This window comes from Enhydra lutris, unplaced genomic scaffold (assembly GCF_002288905.1).
Source record: "Enhydra lutris kenyoni isolate GAN:26980312 unplaced genomic scaffold, ASM228890v2 scaffoldscaffold71, whole genome shotgun sequence".
Taxonomy (NCBI): Eukaryota; Metazoa; Chordata; class Mammalia; order Carnivora; family Mustelidae; genus Enhydra; species Enhydra lutris.
The window spans coordinates 6,687,902-6,705,823 of NW_019154155.1; the positions used below are offsets into that span (position 1 = coordinate 6,687,902).

The window sequence follows — 17,922 nt, forward strand, 5'->3', positions numbered from 1 at the left end:
GCACCCCTGTTATTAGCATTATTTTTAAAAATTTTTAAACCACTTGAATGAATTGCCTTTATAAAATAAAACTAATGCTAAAATAAAAGCTCCTAAAAAATAAAACAAAGATTTACTAACCTTTTGTCTCAGTTTATGTGTATCACTAGAAATGGATTCAATCACATATGGCATCTCAATGGACATACTCAAAGAGAAGCTACCAAAAAAGAAGAAAAAGTCTATGATCTTAAATATTAAACAAATACTTGTTGTCATTTTATAGAATTTTAAGTAATATTTGAAACCATAAAACTAATATCAATTGAATGTCTTAAGAGGTTTTATATTTTTGGTACTAACCTTTGTTTTGTTCCTATTTTCTCTATATAAATCTTCTCTACTGTATCCTGTTAAAAGAAAAATATATATGTATAACTAAATATCTACTAAGTTTCACAATGAGAACTCTGAAGGTAATGTTACCAAGACTGCTGAAGGTAACGTTAAGCTGAAGGTAATGTTACCAAGACTACAATCTATAGCAGCAACAAGACAACCGGTCTCACTTCCCAGTACTGAGACATAGAACATTTGCTCATGGAATCACAGTAACTTCTAAAATGCAACTGAGAGGGGCGCCTGGGTGGCTCAGTGGGTTAAAATGCAATTGAGGGCGCCTGGGTGGCTCAGTGGGTTAAGCCGCTGCCTTCGGCTTGGGTCATGATCCCAGGGTCCTGGGATCGAGTTCCGCATCGGGCTCTCTGCTCAGCAGGGAGCCTGCTTCCCTTCCTCTCTCTGCCTGCCTCTCTGCCTACTTGTGATCTCTGTCTGTCAAATAAATAAATAAAATCTTTAAAAAAAAAAATAAAATGCAACTGATATCAGGGATAATTTATCACCAATTTAACGAGATTTTCAACTATACATATGTCTATATGTGTGTACACACACACACATACACACACATATACAATATACCTCTATATGCATACACACACACACACACACACACACACACACACACACACACACACACAATTTATATAAATACATACAAAGTAGAAACAAACTGTTACCCAGTAGCTTGTTCTACAATCTCTGGCAATGGAATTAAGGATTGTTGAAATTTTCCTCTTTGGTTTATTTGCATTCTTTATGCTTATCTAAATTCCTCATAATGAACATGTAGTACAGACACAAAATTTTTTTAAGTGACTCAACAGAGTAAAAATATTACACCTATTGAGCATAACTGTGTCTTTATTCTTTTCATTTTACAAACATCACATGTATCTAAATGCATAAATGGCATTAAATTGACTTCATGCCAGAAAGATTAGATTTTTTTCATGTATTATTATTACTATTTTTTTTTTAGAGAGGGGGAGAGAGAGAGAGAAGCATGGGAGGAGGGAATGAGGGAAAGAGAGAATCTTAAGCAGGCTCCCACCTAGCATGGGGCCCAACTCAGGGCTTTATCTCACAACCCTGAGATCATGGACCTGGGCCCGAATCAAGAGTAAGATGATTAACCAACTGAGCCACCCAGGTACCCCTGGAAAGATTAGCTTATTTTAGATGTTTTTAAATTCCCTATCAATAAATCACCAAAAAAAACTTCTTTAAAACTTTCTAAGCATACGAACCTGAATGTTTTCATTCAAAACTTTGTCCTGTTGCCAGGGTGCCACAGCAGCAGGCATGAAGAAGAGAGCCCTGTTGTCTTGGATGCTGAGTTCCGTGATGTAGGTAACTTTGATAAGGACCTTAGCCTTAGGGGGTAGATTTCCAACACTAACAGTAAAAACATCCTGAAATAGAAACACATGACTCATTTTTCTCCTCAAAAGTACATCCATTCTAGGCCAGTTAATCCCTCTTATTACATGAGCCACTTAAATTATAATCTACCAGACTCTTCCTCAGAAAATGAGCATAGACCCTACAAGACGAATGGGCATGGGCAGTGCTTAAGGAGAATCCTGGAGCAGGTCCGCAGGGGTGGGGATGGCATGACATCTACAGGGGGGTAGAAGGAGAGGAGGCCCTTTGGGAGCAGGACCTTGCCCTGACTGGGGAGTGTCACCTCTGTCCTCTACACCAGAGGCCCTGCATGCAGGGCTCTGTTGCACAGACAGTCTCCACATAGCCCCTTCTTGAAGAAGCTGTAGCCTCTCTGACCTCCACAGCATCTAGCAGCAATTCCACCAGTGGCTGTAGAGCTAGAACAGTCTCACTAACTTGGTCCTCACTTTATTCCTTTGCCCTGCAGTTCGTGCATCATTTTATCTTTTTTTAAAAAAGATTTTATTTATTTGACAGACAGAGATCACAAGTAGGCAGAGAGAGAGGGGGAAGCAGGCTCCCCGCTGAGCAGAGAGCCCGACATGGGGCTTGATCCCAGGACCGTGGGATCATGACCTGAGCCGAAGGCAGAGGCTTTAATCCACTGAGCCACCCAGGTGCCCCTTTCACTTTCTTTTAAAGGGGCATTATAATCACTACATATAGGGATAAGCTCATGACTGGCTAGGGCAGAAAAAAAGAGAGGCTAGATCTATTTTTTCTGATACCTACACAGAGAAACTCTTAACACCCCATGCATATCTTCCCATACAGTTGGCTGCAATGCCATGAAACTTTTTGGTTTCTATCTGGTTTCTAGTTTGGAAAACTATTATATGTTTGGGAACATATAATACTAATGATTAATTTAGATTTCAGGAGTAAATGATTACTTTTGACATCAAGGATATCAATTTGCAAGAAGATCCAATAAAGAAATGGATTCCCGTGAAGGGATAAACAATGAAGAGGTAATTATTGAACAGTTCACAGTGCTTGTCCTTAAAAGAAGTGCATAATAGCCTGGGTCTTATTTGAGACACTGCCACATAATAGTGTGGATTTGCAGTTCCATTTCTGTGTAGGACATAGATGCAGGATGTCACTTCTGTTACAAGCTGGATAATTCACAAAACTGTAACTTGCTTGACCTGCCAGAAAGCTGAGTTGCAAGGCAGCCAAGTGAACTCAATTCCAAGGGGTTAACAAACCCCTCCGAGGAGAGGTGAGGCACAGGAGCTGTGGGGATTTCCCTATGGGCTCCCAGGGGGCTAGCATCTTGGTGCATATGGGGGGACTCGTGTAGGTGAAGAGCGCGGGAAGCACCATTTGGTGCAAGACACTTTGTCCTCCTTTCTGATATAATGAGGTTTGAAATGTTAGGTGTCCCTACATAATTTTCAAACACAAATCATTTTCACCTCAGTCCCTTGGATGTCTAAAGCCACTTTGCTAGTCTTCTGATAGTTGGGAACATCATATATATAATATATATAACATATATACTTATATATATTATAAATTATAACAGTAATATACATTATGTTTTATATGCACAAACATATAATGTTCCCAAGTATAGAGTACTATTTTATATGTATATATATGAGTATGTGTGTGTGCATATATATATAAAATGTTCCCAACTATTAGAAGTCTCGCAAGTAGAGAATATATACTTATATATTAAATATATAACACATATGTAATAATATATATCTATAATACATTATATAATTACATTATTAATATAATATATTTTAGAGTGAGGACATTATAGAAGCTGGATGGCAAAATACATTCTGGGGTACCTAAAGGCGCTGGTTAGCAATGGTTCTGACCAGACTTTATCCACAGGTAATACCCTTTCTGAAGACTATTTTCCTGTGGATCTTTTTCTTAGGGAAATATCATCAAGGAGGAACTATGCCAACCAATTCTTTTATGACAATAACCTCACACTGTGAAATAAACCCCAGGCTTTTAAATATACACTTTGGCCAGGAGTAGCATTATTAACTGTTTAACAAGGACCTCTTCCTTGCTTACTTCCATTTTGCAAAAGGTTATCTTATATGTAAAAAGCAATCATTTGTCCTTTAACTCTGTATTAATCTTTAGTAACCCCCAACTCCAACAACATTAAATTTTCACAATGCTATGGCAATGTGGCATCCTCAGAGGTAGTATCTGAGGCACGTGGACCTGTCCTCAAAAACAACTAAATGTCTATGCTGGAGACAACGATTACAAACAGCACACAATCTAGTATCTGCCAAAGGCATATTTAAGCATCTTATATTTAAGAAAAGAAATCTAGTGGATATGATAGCTGTCCCTTCTTTCAAATTTTCCATATTTTATCCCTATGAAAGCAATTAATCAGAAAGAAAAGAATCTGGACCTACCTCAGGACCCTGTAGAAAACTCTTCCCAGGATATAACTTGGTGAAAACTGGATAAATTGCTAGATAAGCTTAGTCCTAGGACAAATGTATATGTAGTGGACCCTTGAATGAGGTTGCTGATGCCTGTGCAGCCAAAAATCCACTTATAACTTTTGACTCCCTAAAAATTTAACTATTAATAGCCTACTATTGACTGGATGCCTTACTGATAACATAAACAGTCAATTACCACATACTTTGTATGTTAGATGTTATATACTAAAATCTTACAATGAAGTTAACAGGAGAAAAGAAAATCATAAGAAAGACAAAATACATTTACAGTGCTGTATTGTATATTTAACAAAAAAAATCCCCTACAAGTGGATCTATGCAGTTCAAAACTGTGTTGCTCAAGGGTCAACTGTATATTACACTCTCTTATCAGAAGATGAAGATTATGTACCCCCAAATGTTTTCTTTTTGTTGTCACTTCTGGGAAACTCAGTTCCCAAGGTCAAAAGTAGGTCTTCTTATTTGTTTGGCAATACCGACACCATTTCCTCCTACCTTTACCTAAGTCGAATGGTTCTGACCAGGTAGACCTCTGCTTGCTAACAGCAAGTTAAACTCTAGGCCTAAAATAGCAGAAATTATCCCAGTTTCTACTATGGACTTCATGTTTCAAGTCATATTCCAACTCTTTCTCCCTTCTGATAAGTGTGCTAGACTAAGGGATAAATCAAGCCGTACGGGTGCATCCTGATCCATCAAGTACGCCCCATGGCCCTGAGTGATGGCTTCTCGGTATTCACGGTGGGCGGCTCCCTTCTCTTTAACCTGGAAAAGATTATTTTTATACCAGTTGTGGTATGAATAATGATTTCAGACTTTAACAAGAAAAACTGCAGCAATGTTTATTAAAACCTAGGTAAAACCCAGAAAGCTAAGAGCCTAAGGTGAATGGAAACTTATATAAAGTACATTAAAATGTACTCATCTAGTAAGAATTTGAAACAGAAAAGGCCAACTATAGAGAAATCTCTTTAATTCGTTGGGACCATATTTCAGAGTCAATAGTGAAAAAAAAAAAAGTTTGATTGGGACTTTATGTTGAACAAAAATAATAAGTTAAGTTTACCTTACATTTAACAAAATGTGTTATTATTGCAACTGTAGGCTAATCCTTAGAATAAACAAAGAATGTATCACTTGTTATTTCTTTTGGTACAACTTTTCTTAAAAAGTTAACAACAGTAGTCATCGCATCAATTTGACTTACAACAGGATGCAAAGGATCAGTTTTTTGCAAAATTATAGAAAGTCTTCACCAATTTTCCATGGTGCCTCTCTTAAACTTTTGATATTGAAATTGCTCTGTTTCAAAGTGCTAGGCAAAGAATTTACAAGTCATTGACTGATGAACACTGGACAGGTAGGGACAGAAACTAGTTTATCAGGGAGGGATGTTTAAATGGAACCCAACTGTATAAATGCTTGGTTCTTTGAAGAATATTTCTGTTTTATGATAAGGCTGCTATTCAACTTTATAGCTATGGGAACTCAGGTGAGGAAGATTTGGGTAAATGGGAAACTGACCTTAAACCAAAGAGCAGTCACAGTGCATTTTCTCCCCTTACCTCTCCTACTATGTGCTTCCCATTGATGAATGCTTCAAAGCCACACACAGCTGCCTTATCATTCAAAGGAAAAATATATCTTGCCTCAATAGGCACAGAACTTTGATTGGTATATGTCTGAAAAATAATGACCTGAAGAAGAAAAAAAAACACCATATACTTGATGAAACCATATGGAACAACATTTGTAGGAACAACTATTAATGAAAACTATTATGCATCTTTTCTTTAAATTCCTTGAATTTTTATCATGTCTCTCAAATTCCTAACCCTTAGGACTTAGAGCATTCTTTGACTGGAATATAGAGTCCATGTCACATTATAAAGTGTACCAGCTACAGTTTCAGGTAATTCATACACTCTTGGCTGGAATAAAAGTCACTAGTATTACAATATTACAAACATTCACTTAACAGAAGCAATGCAGCTTCGTCAAGATGACAAGATAGCCTCTTTATGTGTGGTTTTGATCCCTCCTTAGTGTCATGTGACCCAAACACTATTCCAGAATAGTTCTTTTTTTTTTTTTTTTAACATTTTATTTATTTATTTGACAGACAGAGACCACAAGTAGGCAGAGAGGCAGGCAGAGAGAGAGAGAGGAGGAAGCAGGCTCCCTGCGGAGCAGAGAGCCCAATGTGGGGCTCGATCCCAGGACCCTGGGATCATGACCGAGCCGAAGGCAGAGGCTTTAACCCACTGAGCCACCCAGGCACCCCCAGAATAGTTCTTTTTTTTTTTTTTTTAAGATTTATTTATTTGACAGAGAGAGAGATCACAAGCAGGCAGAGAGAGAAAAGGGGAAGCAGGCTCCCCACCAAGCAGAGAGCCCGATGCAGGACTCCATCCCAGGACCCTGAGATCATGAGCTGAGCCGAAGGCAGTGGCTTAACCCACTGAGCCCTCCAGGAGCCCCCCAGAATAGTTCTTATACCTGTTCTGTTTTCAGGTCTTGGCATTTCCCTCCTTTACCTCTCTGTATGTAGCCCTCCATAGCTCTTTCCATCTATCCTCACCTCTTCCTGTCTAGTCAGCTCCTGAATCAACTCTTTTCCACTCCTACCTGCTGTCTCTGTTCTTAGCAGATTCATTTTATTAATGGACTGTGTTTATCACATCACTCCCTTGCGTAAGAAAAGACCAGTCTTTAAACAATTGAAAATTACAAAAAAAACCCCAAAAACGCAAGACATATAATAAACAATAATATTTTAAACATGTGGCAATAAGGAAAAAAAATTAGCCATTCGTCGTCAATAATCTCTGGGAAGAGACTGAAATAAAAAACAAAAGCATAAAGGAAACAAACTTATTCCATAATACTCTCTACACCTGGATTTACAGTAAGCTGCGTTGCCCTTAGTGTATGTGCTGCACCAGAGGAAAAAATTTTAAGGGGCGTAACTTGACTGTCTTCAAATCAATAGGTCAGCACCTTTCAGGGGATTGAGTCTCTCATAGTTCTGCAAACAAAGGCCTCATTGGCTGGTGCAGCCACCTGCTCACCAGGCTCACCATGAAACTGGAGGCTGGCCATGGCCCTGAATTGATCCTGTAGGATCTTAGAGTTTCTTGGGTGTCTGGGTGATCTGAACCATCATAAAAGGTCAGAGAGCAACAGGCAGAGAGCCATGCAGATTGCTGACCAGGAAGATATCACGCATGTTCCCCGTGCATCGAACTCTTCATTTCTCTCTTGGATATTCAATTTTACCAAACCCCTCAAGGGCACGTATGCTTGACCTGTAACTGCCAGATAGGGTCACTGTCTAATTGTCCTTTGGTTTGGGTTCATGTTTCCATTCTGCTCTGTGGATGTCCTGCCTGCATCTAGTTAGCAGGTCTGCCTTTGCACAGGAGTTCCCGGGGGTCAGGTCTATGTCAGCTTCACTCTCTCTGTATATCACATGGTATGACTGGGCACTCAGAAAGCAAGACATTTTAGGTAATGATGATAGAAGTATTTTTACTAGAACTTAGAAGAGAAGCTAATATACTGTACTAATTTTGGATGTCTTTATTTTCCACCCTCAGATGAAATCACTATTTTAGTTTAGTTATTAAACTAAAAACACTAAACTCATTCCAAGAAGAGTCTAGTATGTGAGCTATGAACATACAAGTCCTTGCTGCTGAGCCTCTGTTTGGATTCCCAATGACAATCTCCAAGCCAGCTGTCTAATCACAAATTAGTGAAAAATTCACTGCTAAATCATGAGTTTTTTTTTTCAGAAAATTACCAATAGAAAAAGCTTCATCGGGTTTAAAATATCAAATGGTGCAAATTGTCTAATCCAAAGTAATGTACCGAGGATGTATGCCTCTCTTTGTAACACACTCATTAGTTTTTTATCTATATCTGTGAAAAACGCCCTATAACCTTCACATTCATTGTATTTAATAGCCACAGGCTAACTGGCAGATACTATTGTTTCCATTTTACATTTAAGGAAACTGAGGCATGAAGAAGTTAAAAAATGATTTTTCCAAGGTCGCAGAGCTAGAAAAAAATGAGCAAGGATTCAAAGCGAAGCCTCCAAACTCTAAATTCTCTGCCTTATACAATACATCCCAGGTTGCACTACTGCATAGTAGTTAAAGAGGCTGGACTTGAGAATCAGAATGATCAGGGTTCAAATCTGTGCTTTATCATATTGTTCAATGTCTCCATACATCAGCTTCCTCATCTAAATAACGGGCATAATCACAGCATTCACCTCATAGGGTTTTAGGAGAATTAAATATAGCATGTGAAAAACTCAATCCAGGGCCTGATTTATAGGAAATGGTAACCACTATGGTCACAGTTCCTAGGTGGTTCCAAAGAGATTAGCATGGGTTGAACATTTACTATGAGTCCACATCAGGGTCTTCCCAAAGTCTATGTTGTCTCCCTGAGCTATTCAGGGATGTGGGTATGGATCAGAGTGGGCCCGGAAATGCAAACAGAGTGGGCCATATGCAAACTGATGAGATATCATGGGTAGCATGCCCTATCCCACCCAGGATACCCCATTTCCCCAGTTCAAGATGACCACTACAATTAATCTGATTTCCCTCTGAAGAGGGAGGAATACCACAATATTGGACTCAGATGTTCTTATTTTTCTAAGAGGTCTTTATAGTTGGTCAGTGCAGTCTTCAGTGTTTAGGAACGAATGATGAGGTCAAATCTTAGAAAACAGAGAGCCTTCACAGTACACTGGCAGCCTGCCTGCATGTGTGCCCATGAACTCTACTTTCTGTTCTGTGACCGCAGCTGCACCAGCTGCATGCTTCTGGCTGAGGCCAAGCACTGCACTTGAGCTTTGGCTCTCCCCATCTCCCCCTCACAGAACAGTGCATCTCCAGCAAGTCCCCTCTGTGATACTGTGATTTATAATAAATATTTATTTTGGTCTTTGCACCTGTTTCTGGCACAGAGCTCCCCAAACCCTCAGAATTTCCTAAGTGATAAGAACGATGTAGATTTCTTGGTGTTCATAACAGACCCCTTTCAATCATACCTGAGTTTATGTCAAAGAGGTGACTTTTGACAAGTACCTAGGGATGGGGACTGGTTGCCAAGGGGATTAAAGGTTGGAACTGTCAGCCCCACCCTCAGACCTCAGAGGAGGGGAGAGAGGCTGGAGATTGAGTTCAATCACTGATGGCCAATGATTTAATAATCAACCATGCCTGTATTAACCCAAAAAGACAGGCTTCAGAGAGCTCCAGGCTGGTGAACACATGGAGATTCAGGACGAGTGGCATGCCTGAACCAGGCAGGGAAGCTCTGTGCCCCTTTCCACACACTTTGCCCTACACGTTTCTTCAGGTGGCTTTTCCTCAGGTGTATTCTTCTGTAATAACTATTAATGTCGTAAATAAAATGTTTCACTTTTTTCTTTGAGCCACTCCAGCACATCAGTCTAACACGAGGAAGGGGTCTTTGGAACCTCCGATCTACAGTCAGTTGGCTAGAGCCCCTGCCACTGGCTTCTGAAGTGGTAGCAGGAAAGGAGAGCAGACAAAACCCCTGACCTCTAGGATTGGACACTATCTCCAGGTGGACAGTGTCAGAATTAGTTACTGCTTCATGGTATGAACACACCCACATCTCACACTCCCTCTACTGAATCATCAGTTTTTCCCTCTTGCACTGGCTCACACACATGCTATGATTTCTTTTGTCTTAAAAGAAAAAAGAAAACAGTCTGATCCCACTTCTCTTCAGCTACGGTCTCATTTTCTCTCCTCTTTCTTCCCATTTTCTCTTGAACTCACTCTAATTAAACTTTTAACCCCACCATTCCATCAAAGCGGTAACCGTCAAGTCACCAGTGATCTCCTCATTGCCAAATCCAACGGTCAGGTCTCTTATTTTATTCTACTTGATCCACCAGCTGTCTTCAACAGAGTTATTCCTTCCAGAGACCCTGGCTTCCCGTGTATGTCACACTGGCCGTTCCCTCTTCATCTCCTTCGCTGACCCAGCCTCCTTTGCCTGACCATTACATGTTGGCCTTGTCTTCTCTCTCTGCAAGATTCTCTTGGTGTTTCACAATTAAAGCTGTTTCACACAACTTTAAACAACATCTAAGTGCTGGCAACTCCCCCATTTAGGACTCCCACAAGGAGTTAACTCTTCCCTGGACTCTAGACTCAAATGCCTAATTGCCCACTTGGCTTTTGCTTCTGGATATCAGCATCTCACATGATAGGGCCAAAGATGACCTCCTGATAGTCCTCCCCAACCTAGCCCTCCTACCACTTCCCCATTCCAGGATGTGCAAACTTGATCGATTGTTCTAGATGCTCAGGCCAAACCTTGGTGTCATCCTTGATTCCTGACTTTCTCTTATGTTCCATACCCATCAGCAAATCTTATTGATTTTACCTTCAATCCTTTGTCATACCCAATCATTTCTTTCCACTCCCACTGCTAACATTTTGGTCCAAGTCACCATCATCCTTGACAGAATTACTTCAACAGTCACCTACATTTCGTGCTATACCATGCTCCCAGATGTCCTTTTCAGGACCAAGGCTGCTGAGAGTGTCATCTGCTGAGTCTTTCCCCAGACTGTCCTTAGAAAAAGATGGACCACCTCACTCAAGGTTATGACCTCCCCCAAACCGAGGCAGCCACATCCAGTAACTGGTCCCTCTATAGACACAAAGCCTTGTGCCCTGGCCTCAAGTAAGAACATCTCTGAAGGGCCAGCCCAGATTCAGAGCTCCTTCTGAGATCATCCCAGGACTCATATGCATAATATGTTAGATGTGTCATAGTTCAATCTCTCCTTTTGCCAGGTCCTGACTCCCTTGTTCTTATAGGTGTTGTTCCTGAGAGCAGTTCCCAACAAGCTTTCTAAAAACAAATTTCCACCTAGAGTCTGTTTTCCAGACAACTTGACCTAAGATGTCTCCTAACTGGGACGCCTGGGTGGCTCAGTTGGTTAGGCAGCTGCCTTCGGCTCAGGTCATGATCCCGGCGTCCTGGGATCGAGTCCCACGTCGGGCTCCTTGCTCTGCAGGGAGCCTGCTTCTCCCTCTGCCTCTGCCGCCATTCTGTCTGCCTGTGCTCGCTCGCTCTCCCTCTCTCTCTCTGATAAATAAATGAAAAAAATCTTTAAAAAAAAAAAAAAAAGATGTCTCCTAACTGATCCTCTTCAGACTGTTCATGACATGGTGGCTGGTGTGATCCTGTTAAAACAGGTGAGATCATACCATTTCTCTGCCAAACATCTTCTAGATGCTTCCATTTCACTCAGAATACAGGACAGTACATCCTGTGTCCTGATGTGAGTTGATCCCCAAACCATCTCTTTGATCTAATATCCCGCCATGCCTCTCCCTTCTATTCTGCTGTAGCCACAGTGGCCTTCTTGATGTCCCTGACCATATCAGGCTTGCTCCACAGGCCTTTGCACATGCTGTTTTCTCCATCTGGAATAAGTGACAGCTAGATGTCTACATGGTTTAGTCTCCACTATTTCCTACGTAGCTGTACTCAGATGTCACCTTCTCAGTGAGGCCTTTTTGGCCGTCCTATTTATAAGTTCAAACCCCTCCCCTTCTGTGAAGCTCCTTTCCTGCCTGCTTAGATTTTCTTCTTTAGGACCTATCACCATCTAACACATGATGCATTTCATTTAGTTATCATGTTTTTTGCCTAGTCCCTCAATAAAATGTATGCTCCACAAGGCAGGTTTTCTTTTGTTCATTGCTATATGCCTAGAGCCTAGAACAGTCCCTGGTATGAAGGAGGTGCTCAACGAATAAACAAATTTTAGACATGCATATTTTGGGGGCGCCTGAGTGGCTCAGTGGGTTAAGCCTCTGCCTTCAGCTCAGGTCATGATCTCAGGGTCCTGGGATCGAGCCCCGCATCGGGCTCTCTGCTCGGCGGGGAGCCTGCTTCCCCCTCTCTCTCTGTCTGCCTGCTTGTGATCTCTCTCTCTCTCTGTCCAATAAATAAATAAAATCTTAAAAAAAAAAAGAAATGCACATTTTGTTTAATTCATGCAACTATAATCAGATTGTCATGTATCTGCTCAAAGTATCATAAAACCACAAAGAACATACCTGGGCTACGAAGTCTATTATCTTCCCCTTGATGTGAACATCCTCAAGGGGAACTGAATTGCCAGAGACATCCTGCAGACCGGACTTGATGTTGCTGGAAGGTTTGGTGTCTGCTAATTGATAATCTACACATTAAAAAATTATAATGTTAGCTTTTAAAACCATCCCTGCACTGTTTTGTTATCTTAATTGTTATTCCTTCTCCTTTCCCTCATACATTATATTTTAGGAAAAATGGACAAGCAGCATTTTATGATTTTCAATAGCCGATGCTGTAAAGTAAGTGAACCCACGTGAGAAAAATGGGGTAGCCTTCATAATAGACACACTGCCTTTTTAATCTAGTGACTCTGAGGATTCATCTAAACTTTACAGTCACACAATTACTTGAAAGACATACATTTAAGCATATGCACAAGTTCACAAAAGTCTTTAAGAATTTATAAGTGTAGTTTATTCAAGAATCTAGATATCTCCATTTCCTAGCCTGTGATTTTGGTCAGTCACTATTATTTATTGTGCCACAAAAGCATGTCAGACCAATATGAGATCCCTTAGACTTTCAGTGCAACGAACACTAAATCAAACTTCTAATACAGCATATGAAAAAAATGTTCCCCTTCTATACCAGGTGGTACAAAGATACACATATAATTAGATATGTAAATATATACTCTCTAGCCAGACATTTCATTTAATGCTCCCAGAGGAAAAAAAGGAGTCATTTTCTTATACATTAAAGTCATACATTTCTGACAAAAAATAATTTGATCACAGTTAAAAATGTTTATGTGTTTTTACAAGGCTATTAATAAATATTAAAATAGTTTGGGCTTAAAATTTTCTGAGAAGCTATCATCCTCTCATATATTTCTACTACTAACATATAATAAGCTGCATATTATAGTTTTGGGAGTATCTTTGCTTAATGCAGATACTGATCTCATTTGCAACACAGAGTAACTGAGGCCCAAAAAGCTTATGCAGTTTGTTTCATATTGCACAGCCTAGTAAGTGGCAAGTTGATACTTGAAGCCGAGCTTCCTGATTCTAAAGCTGGGTCCTCTGTCCACTTCACCAATCCCCATTACACTTTTTGTGCTTTGACATCTTCAATTGCTTCAGTAGGTTTTAGCATCAGCTGTCCAGAGGTGCACGAGCTCAACTTAGGCAATGTTAACAAAGTAATATGTGATTTTTGAGATCACTGAACCTCTCTCAAGTATCCTGGTTTTTATTTTTACAAAATAAAGAAGGGAATGGAATATTTATATATGAAACCATAGATACAGTTCCTGAACATGAACATAAATTCCTCTAAAAATAAAATGCTTGAGTTCTATAAATATAACATAAAATAGCATTCAAGAAAAGTGTCTTACCTTCAACATTTGAAAAATTTGAAAACTCAGGTCTGTATTCCTCTAATTCAGTAGTGTTACAAGGATGAAAGCTCTTTATTTCATCTCCAAATATACAAAATTTAATAATATATTTCATCTTAATCTGATTGGTTTTATATACAACAAATTCATCATCCTAGAGCCAACAGAAATGAATAGGTGGGGGGAAAAAACCTTTATTGGTAAATGTTCTCATAAAAGCAGAATTGCAGGTTTGCTAATTTAGAAAATACTGAATTCAGAGAGTCACAGATATGCAACAATTACTTCAACTAAAGCATATTCAATAAAAACAGGAGCCTCTCTGCCTGTTTCCTGAAATAAATACCTCAAAGTCTGTGGTGACAGTGGCTGTTGCTCGCACCCCATGGACACTGTCATAACCTGGTGGTGCTTCCGACAAGGAGAAGTCTTTTTTGTTCAAGTCCATGCACTTCCCAAGGGCTACATCACAGACAACCAAGAGCCTTGTGCCATCTGTCTCTCCTGAGTGGGAGTACTTAGTACTCGTGCTGCATTGGGAAAGGAAGTAATGTGTATGTAATTTATGGTCATGGCAACAATATTTTATTACCTCTTATCCATCTCTATATGTGAAATACTGTCTAAATGACTGTACTGGCAGAATGTTCCAAATTTTACTGCTATTGAAATATCTCTGAAGATTCAATTTAGAACTTTATTGTTTACCTATTTGTTTAAAACTTTAATATGAAAACCACATATGTTTCCCTTCTGTTGTGCTAGGCTGTGCTCAAAGTACTTTCTTCCAGAGAGGGATGAATTCTACTGTTTCCCCAAATCTTTATTAATTACTAAAATACAAACATTTTGGTATGCTAAACACCAAAGTGATGAAAGAGAAGGAAAATCCCCCACCTTTTTAATTAAGAAGAAGTAGATTACTTCTCTGTACTAAAGCTCAGAGAGAACATGATATACCAGGTAAATAAGAACTGCTCAAAGGGAAAGATGGGCACTGTATTCTCATAGGCTTCTGAATCCAAAAGGAGAAACAAAAATTTCAAATGACATCTAAGTGAGAGATTTTGTTTTGACTTTCTTCAGGACTCAGCAACTTTAAAAAATCAACTTTTGCAATTAAGGAGCATAGGCTAGGACATCTATGGGAATAACATTTTGGGAATAGACCTCTATTTTTCCAAATATCAAGACCCAAATGTAAAAGCGTTTGTTCTATCCCCTCTAAGACTTGCCTCCTTTTATCTTTTATTTAAAAAAAAAAAAAATACTTCATTTTTAAGTAATCCCTACACCCAACACGGGGCTTGAACTTACAACTCTGAGATCAAGGGCCACATGCTCCACTAACTGAGCCAGCCAGGTGCCCCAAGACTTGCCCCCTTTAAAAAAAGTAACTGATTTCCCCCATTCTTCCTATAAACTTCCTTCCCTGTGGCCACCAAACCTGTGACCCTTAGCTTTGTCCCAGTTTCCTCCCTCTCCATTTCCTGCCTTTCACAATGGCTGCCTCTGCCTGGTTGCTTGCCCATCACCACTCAACCTGCCACAGTTTGGCTTCTCCACTGAAACCACTCTGTCCAGAGTCACCAAGGACTTCAACTTGGTAAATTCAATGGAATGCCAATTTATTTTTTAAAAATCGTGACATCTAAAAAAGTTTACTTTGAAATATTTTGTACACAGGGAAGGGCATTTATACTATAAATGTGAAGTTTTAAGAATAATGATAAGACAAACAACCACATGGCTACTGCCTAGTTTAAGAAACAGAACATCATCAAGACTTCTGTGTTGTCCTGTGGCATCACTTTCCTTGCCACCCACAGGTAATCTAATTGGAATCTCGGTTTTTTGGTGTATATTATTTTTTTCTTTTATAGTATTGATGCATAGGTATGTGTCCCTGAATAACATGCTTAGTTTTGCTTGTGTTTGAACTTTGCATACATACAGAATCACATAGCAATTTTTTGCTCCACATCATGTTCCTAAGGCTAATCTATCAGGCATGTGTAGCTGTAGCACACAGGTTGAAACTGCCATATAGCTCTCTGTGTAGGACTACACCAAAATTTTTCAATCCATTCCACTGTCAATGGACATCTGCATCATTTCCAGGGTTCTATTACTACAGTTTTCTTGGCCATTCCTGTGCATGCCTCCTGGTCTGTGTCTACTTACTAGGGTAGTGATTCTCAACCCAGGCTGCATATAATCATCATCCAGGGAGCTTAAAAATCTATTGATACCCAAACCTCACCCTTGGAGATCCTGATTTAACTGATCTGGGGTGAAATCAGCACCAGTAATATTTAAAACCTCCTCCAGCTGGGGAGGTGGTGGGGGAGATGGTAGAAATAGGTGATGGGGATCACTTATGATGAGCACCTTGTAGGGGCCTGGTTAGCCAGAGGGAGCCTTTCGGTTGCAAACTTAGATTGACACTGCCCCTCCCAGAGGAACTTACTTGCAAACCCTGGATGTAGGCCCGGTCGGATGGAGACATCCAATCAGTGGGGCATGCATATATTTACCGTGGTGTGTTGCAATCTCATTGGCCACCTGTGTGTGGGCTGGGCTCAACCACCTCTATAAAGGTTAGTCTGTGAGGCTGGGGTGGGGGGAGTAGTAGGAGGAGTTGTAGTAGCCGTTGGGGTAGCCGTTGGAGTAGTCATCGGAGTAATAGTCATCGCTGGGAGCAGCGCCCCTTGGAGCAGCCTTGCTGCCGCTAGGGGCGGCACCGCTGCGACCGGCTTCGCCAGAGCAGCAATGTCCGGGGAGCAGCCTTGTCAGAGTGGCGTCATGGGGAGCAGAGTCTGTGTTGTCGGGGTTGTCGTCCTCGTCATCGTTGTCGCCTCTTTGTCATCCAGGGAGCGGCCTCGCTGGAGCGGCATTGTCGTCCTCGTCGTCATCGCCTCTTTGTCGTCGGGAGTGGCGTCCTCGTCGTCGTCGCCTCTTCATAAGAGATGGCCCCGACCAGTCGGTTTGATTTTCGATGCTTGGCGCGAAATAAAGCTTTGCTTGATTTTCGCTTTGTGTCAGTCTCGTTCCTTTGATCATGGATCCTAACACACCCCATGCTGTACTGAAGTGTTGAATCACTGCATTGTACACCTGAAACTAACATTATACTCCACTAACTGGAATTGGAATAAAAACTAAAAAAAGTCCTTCAATTTAAAACAGTCTCCTCCAAGTGATCCAGTGTGTAGCCAGGATTGAGAACCACTGCTTCCTGGTTCATAGGCCAGCTAATCCATAGGATTCCTGAGTCATACTATCAACTATGCTCTTCAAATATAGCAGGTGATGCCAAAATTTTCTCAAGAGGGCTTATCAGTTTAATACTACTGTAAGGGCCTGGTTGGTCAGAGGGAGCCATTTTGTTGCAGTAAACTTAGATTGACCCTGCCCCTCCCAGAGGAACTTACTTGCAAAGCCTAGATACAAGGGCGGGTCAGGCCAGGTGAAGACATCCAATCAGAGGGGCGTGCATATATTTACTGAGGTGAGTTTAAATCCCATTGGCCACCTGTGTGGGCAGGGCTCAACCACCCCTATAAAGGTTAGTTTTCGAGGCTGAAGCTGAGAAGAAGAAGGAGAGCCGTCGGAGAAGAAGAAGGAGAGCCGTCGAAGAAGGAGAGCCATCAGGAGGAGTAGGAGAGCTGTCGGAAAAGTAGGAGAGCCGTTGGAGGAGTAGGAGAGCCGTGGGAGGAGTAGGAGAACCGTGGGAGGAGTAGGAGAGTCGTCAGAGCTGTCAGAGCCATCAGAGCTGTAAGAGCTCTCAGAGCTGTCAGAGCTGTCAGAGCCGCCAGAGCTGTCAGAGCCGTCAGAGCGGTCAGAGCTGATAGCTCTGTCAGAGCCATGAGAGCCGCCAGCGGCCTAGCTGCCAGCAGCCTCGCCACCACCGAGCCGCAGACCCACCGTGAACGGCCTCGCCACCCCCAGCGACCTTGCCGCCCCGAGCCGCGAGCGGCCTCGCCACCCCAAGCCGCGAGCGGCCTTGTCGCCCCAAGCCGCAGCCCCACCACGAGGGGCCTTGCCGCCCCAAGCCTCGGCCCCCACCCTGTGAGCGGCCTCGCTGCCCAGAGCCACGGCCCTACTGCGAGG

The 17,922-nt window shown here is 41.3% G+C and overlaps 1 protein-coding gene across 3 annotated transcripts in view; it reads right to left on the bottom strand.

Annotated features, from left to right (window-relative positions):
* Positions 1-17,922, bottom strand: part of LOC111159938 (poly(ADP-ribose) polymerase family member 4) — a 136,536-nt gene that overhangs the window by 67,939 nt on the left and 50,675 nt on the right. For all 3 annotated transcript variants that reach the window (XM_022522627.1, XM_022522629.1, XM_022522628.1), the window contains 8 exons: positions 14,156-14,339; positions 13,807-13,963; positions 12,425-12,549; positions 5,855-5,986; positions 4,968-5,054; positions 1,629-1,793; positions 343-389; positions 121-199 (listed from right to left, as the gene is read on the bottom strand). In XM_022522627.1, the coding sequence (XP_022378335.1) occupies positions 121-199; positions 343-389; positions 1,629-1,793; positions 4,968-5,054; positions 5,855-5,986; positions 12,425-12,549; positions 13,807-13,963; positions 14,156-14,339 (976 nt within the window). The remainder of the gene's footprint in view (positions 1-120; positions 200-342; positions 390-1,628; positions 1,794-4,967; positions 5,055-5,854; positions 5,987-12,424; positions 12,550-13,806; positions 13,964-14,155; positions 14,340-17,922) is intronic.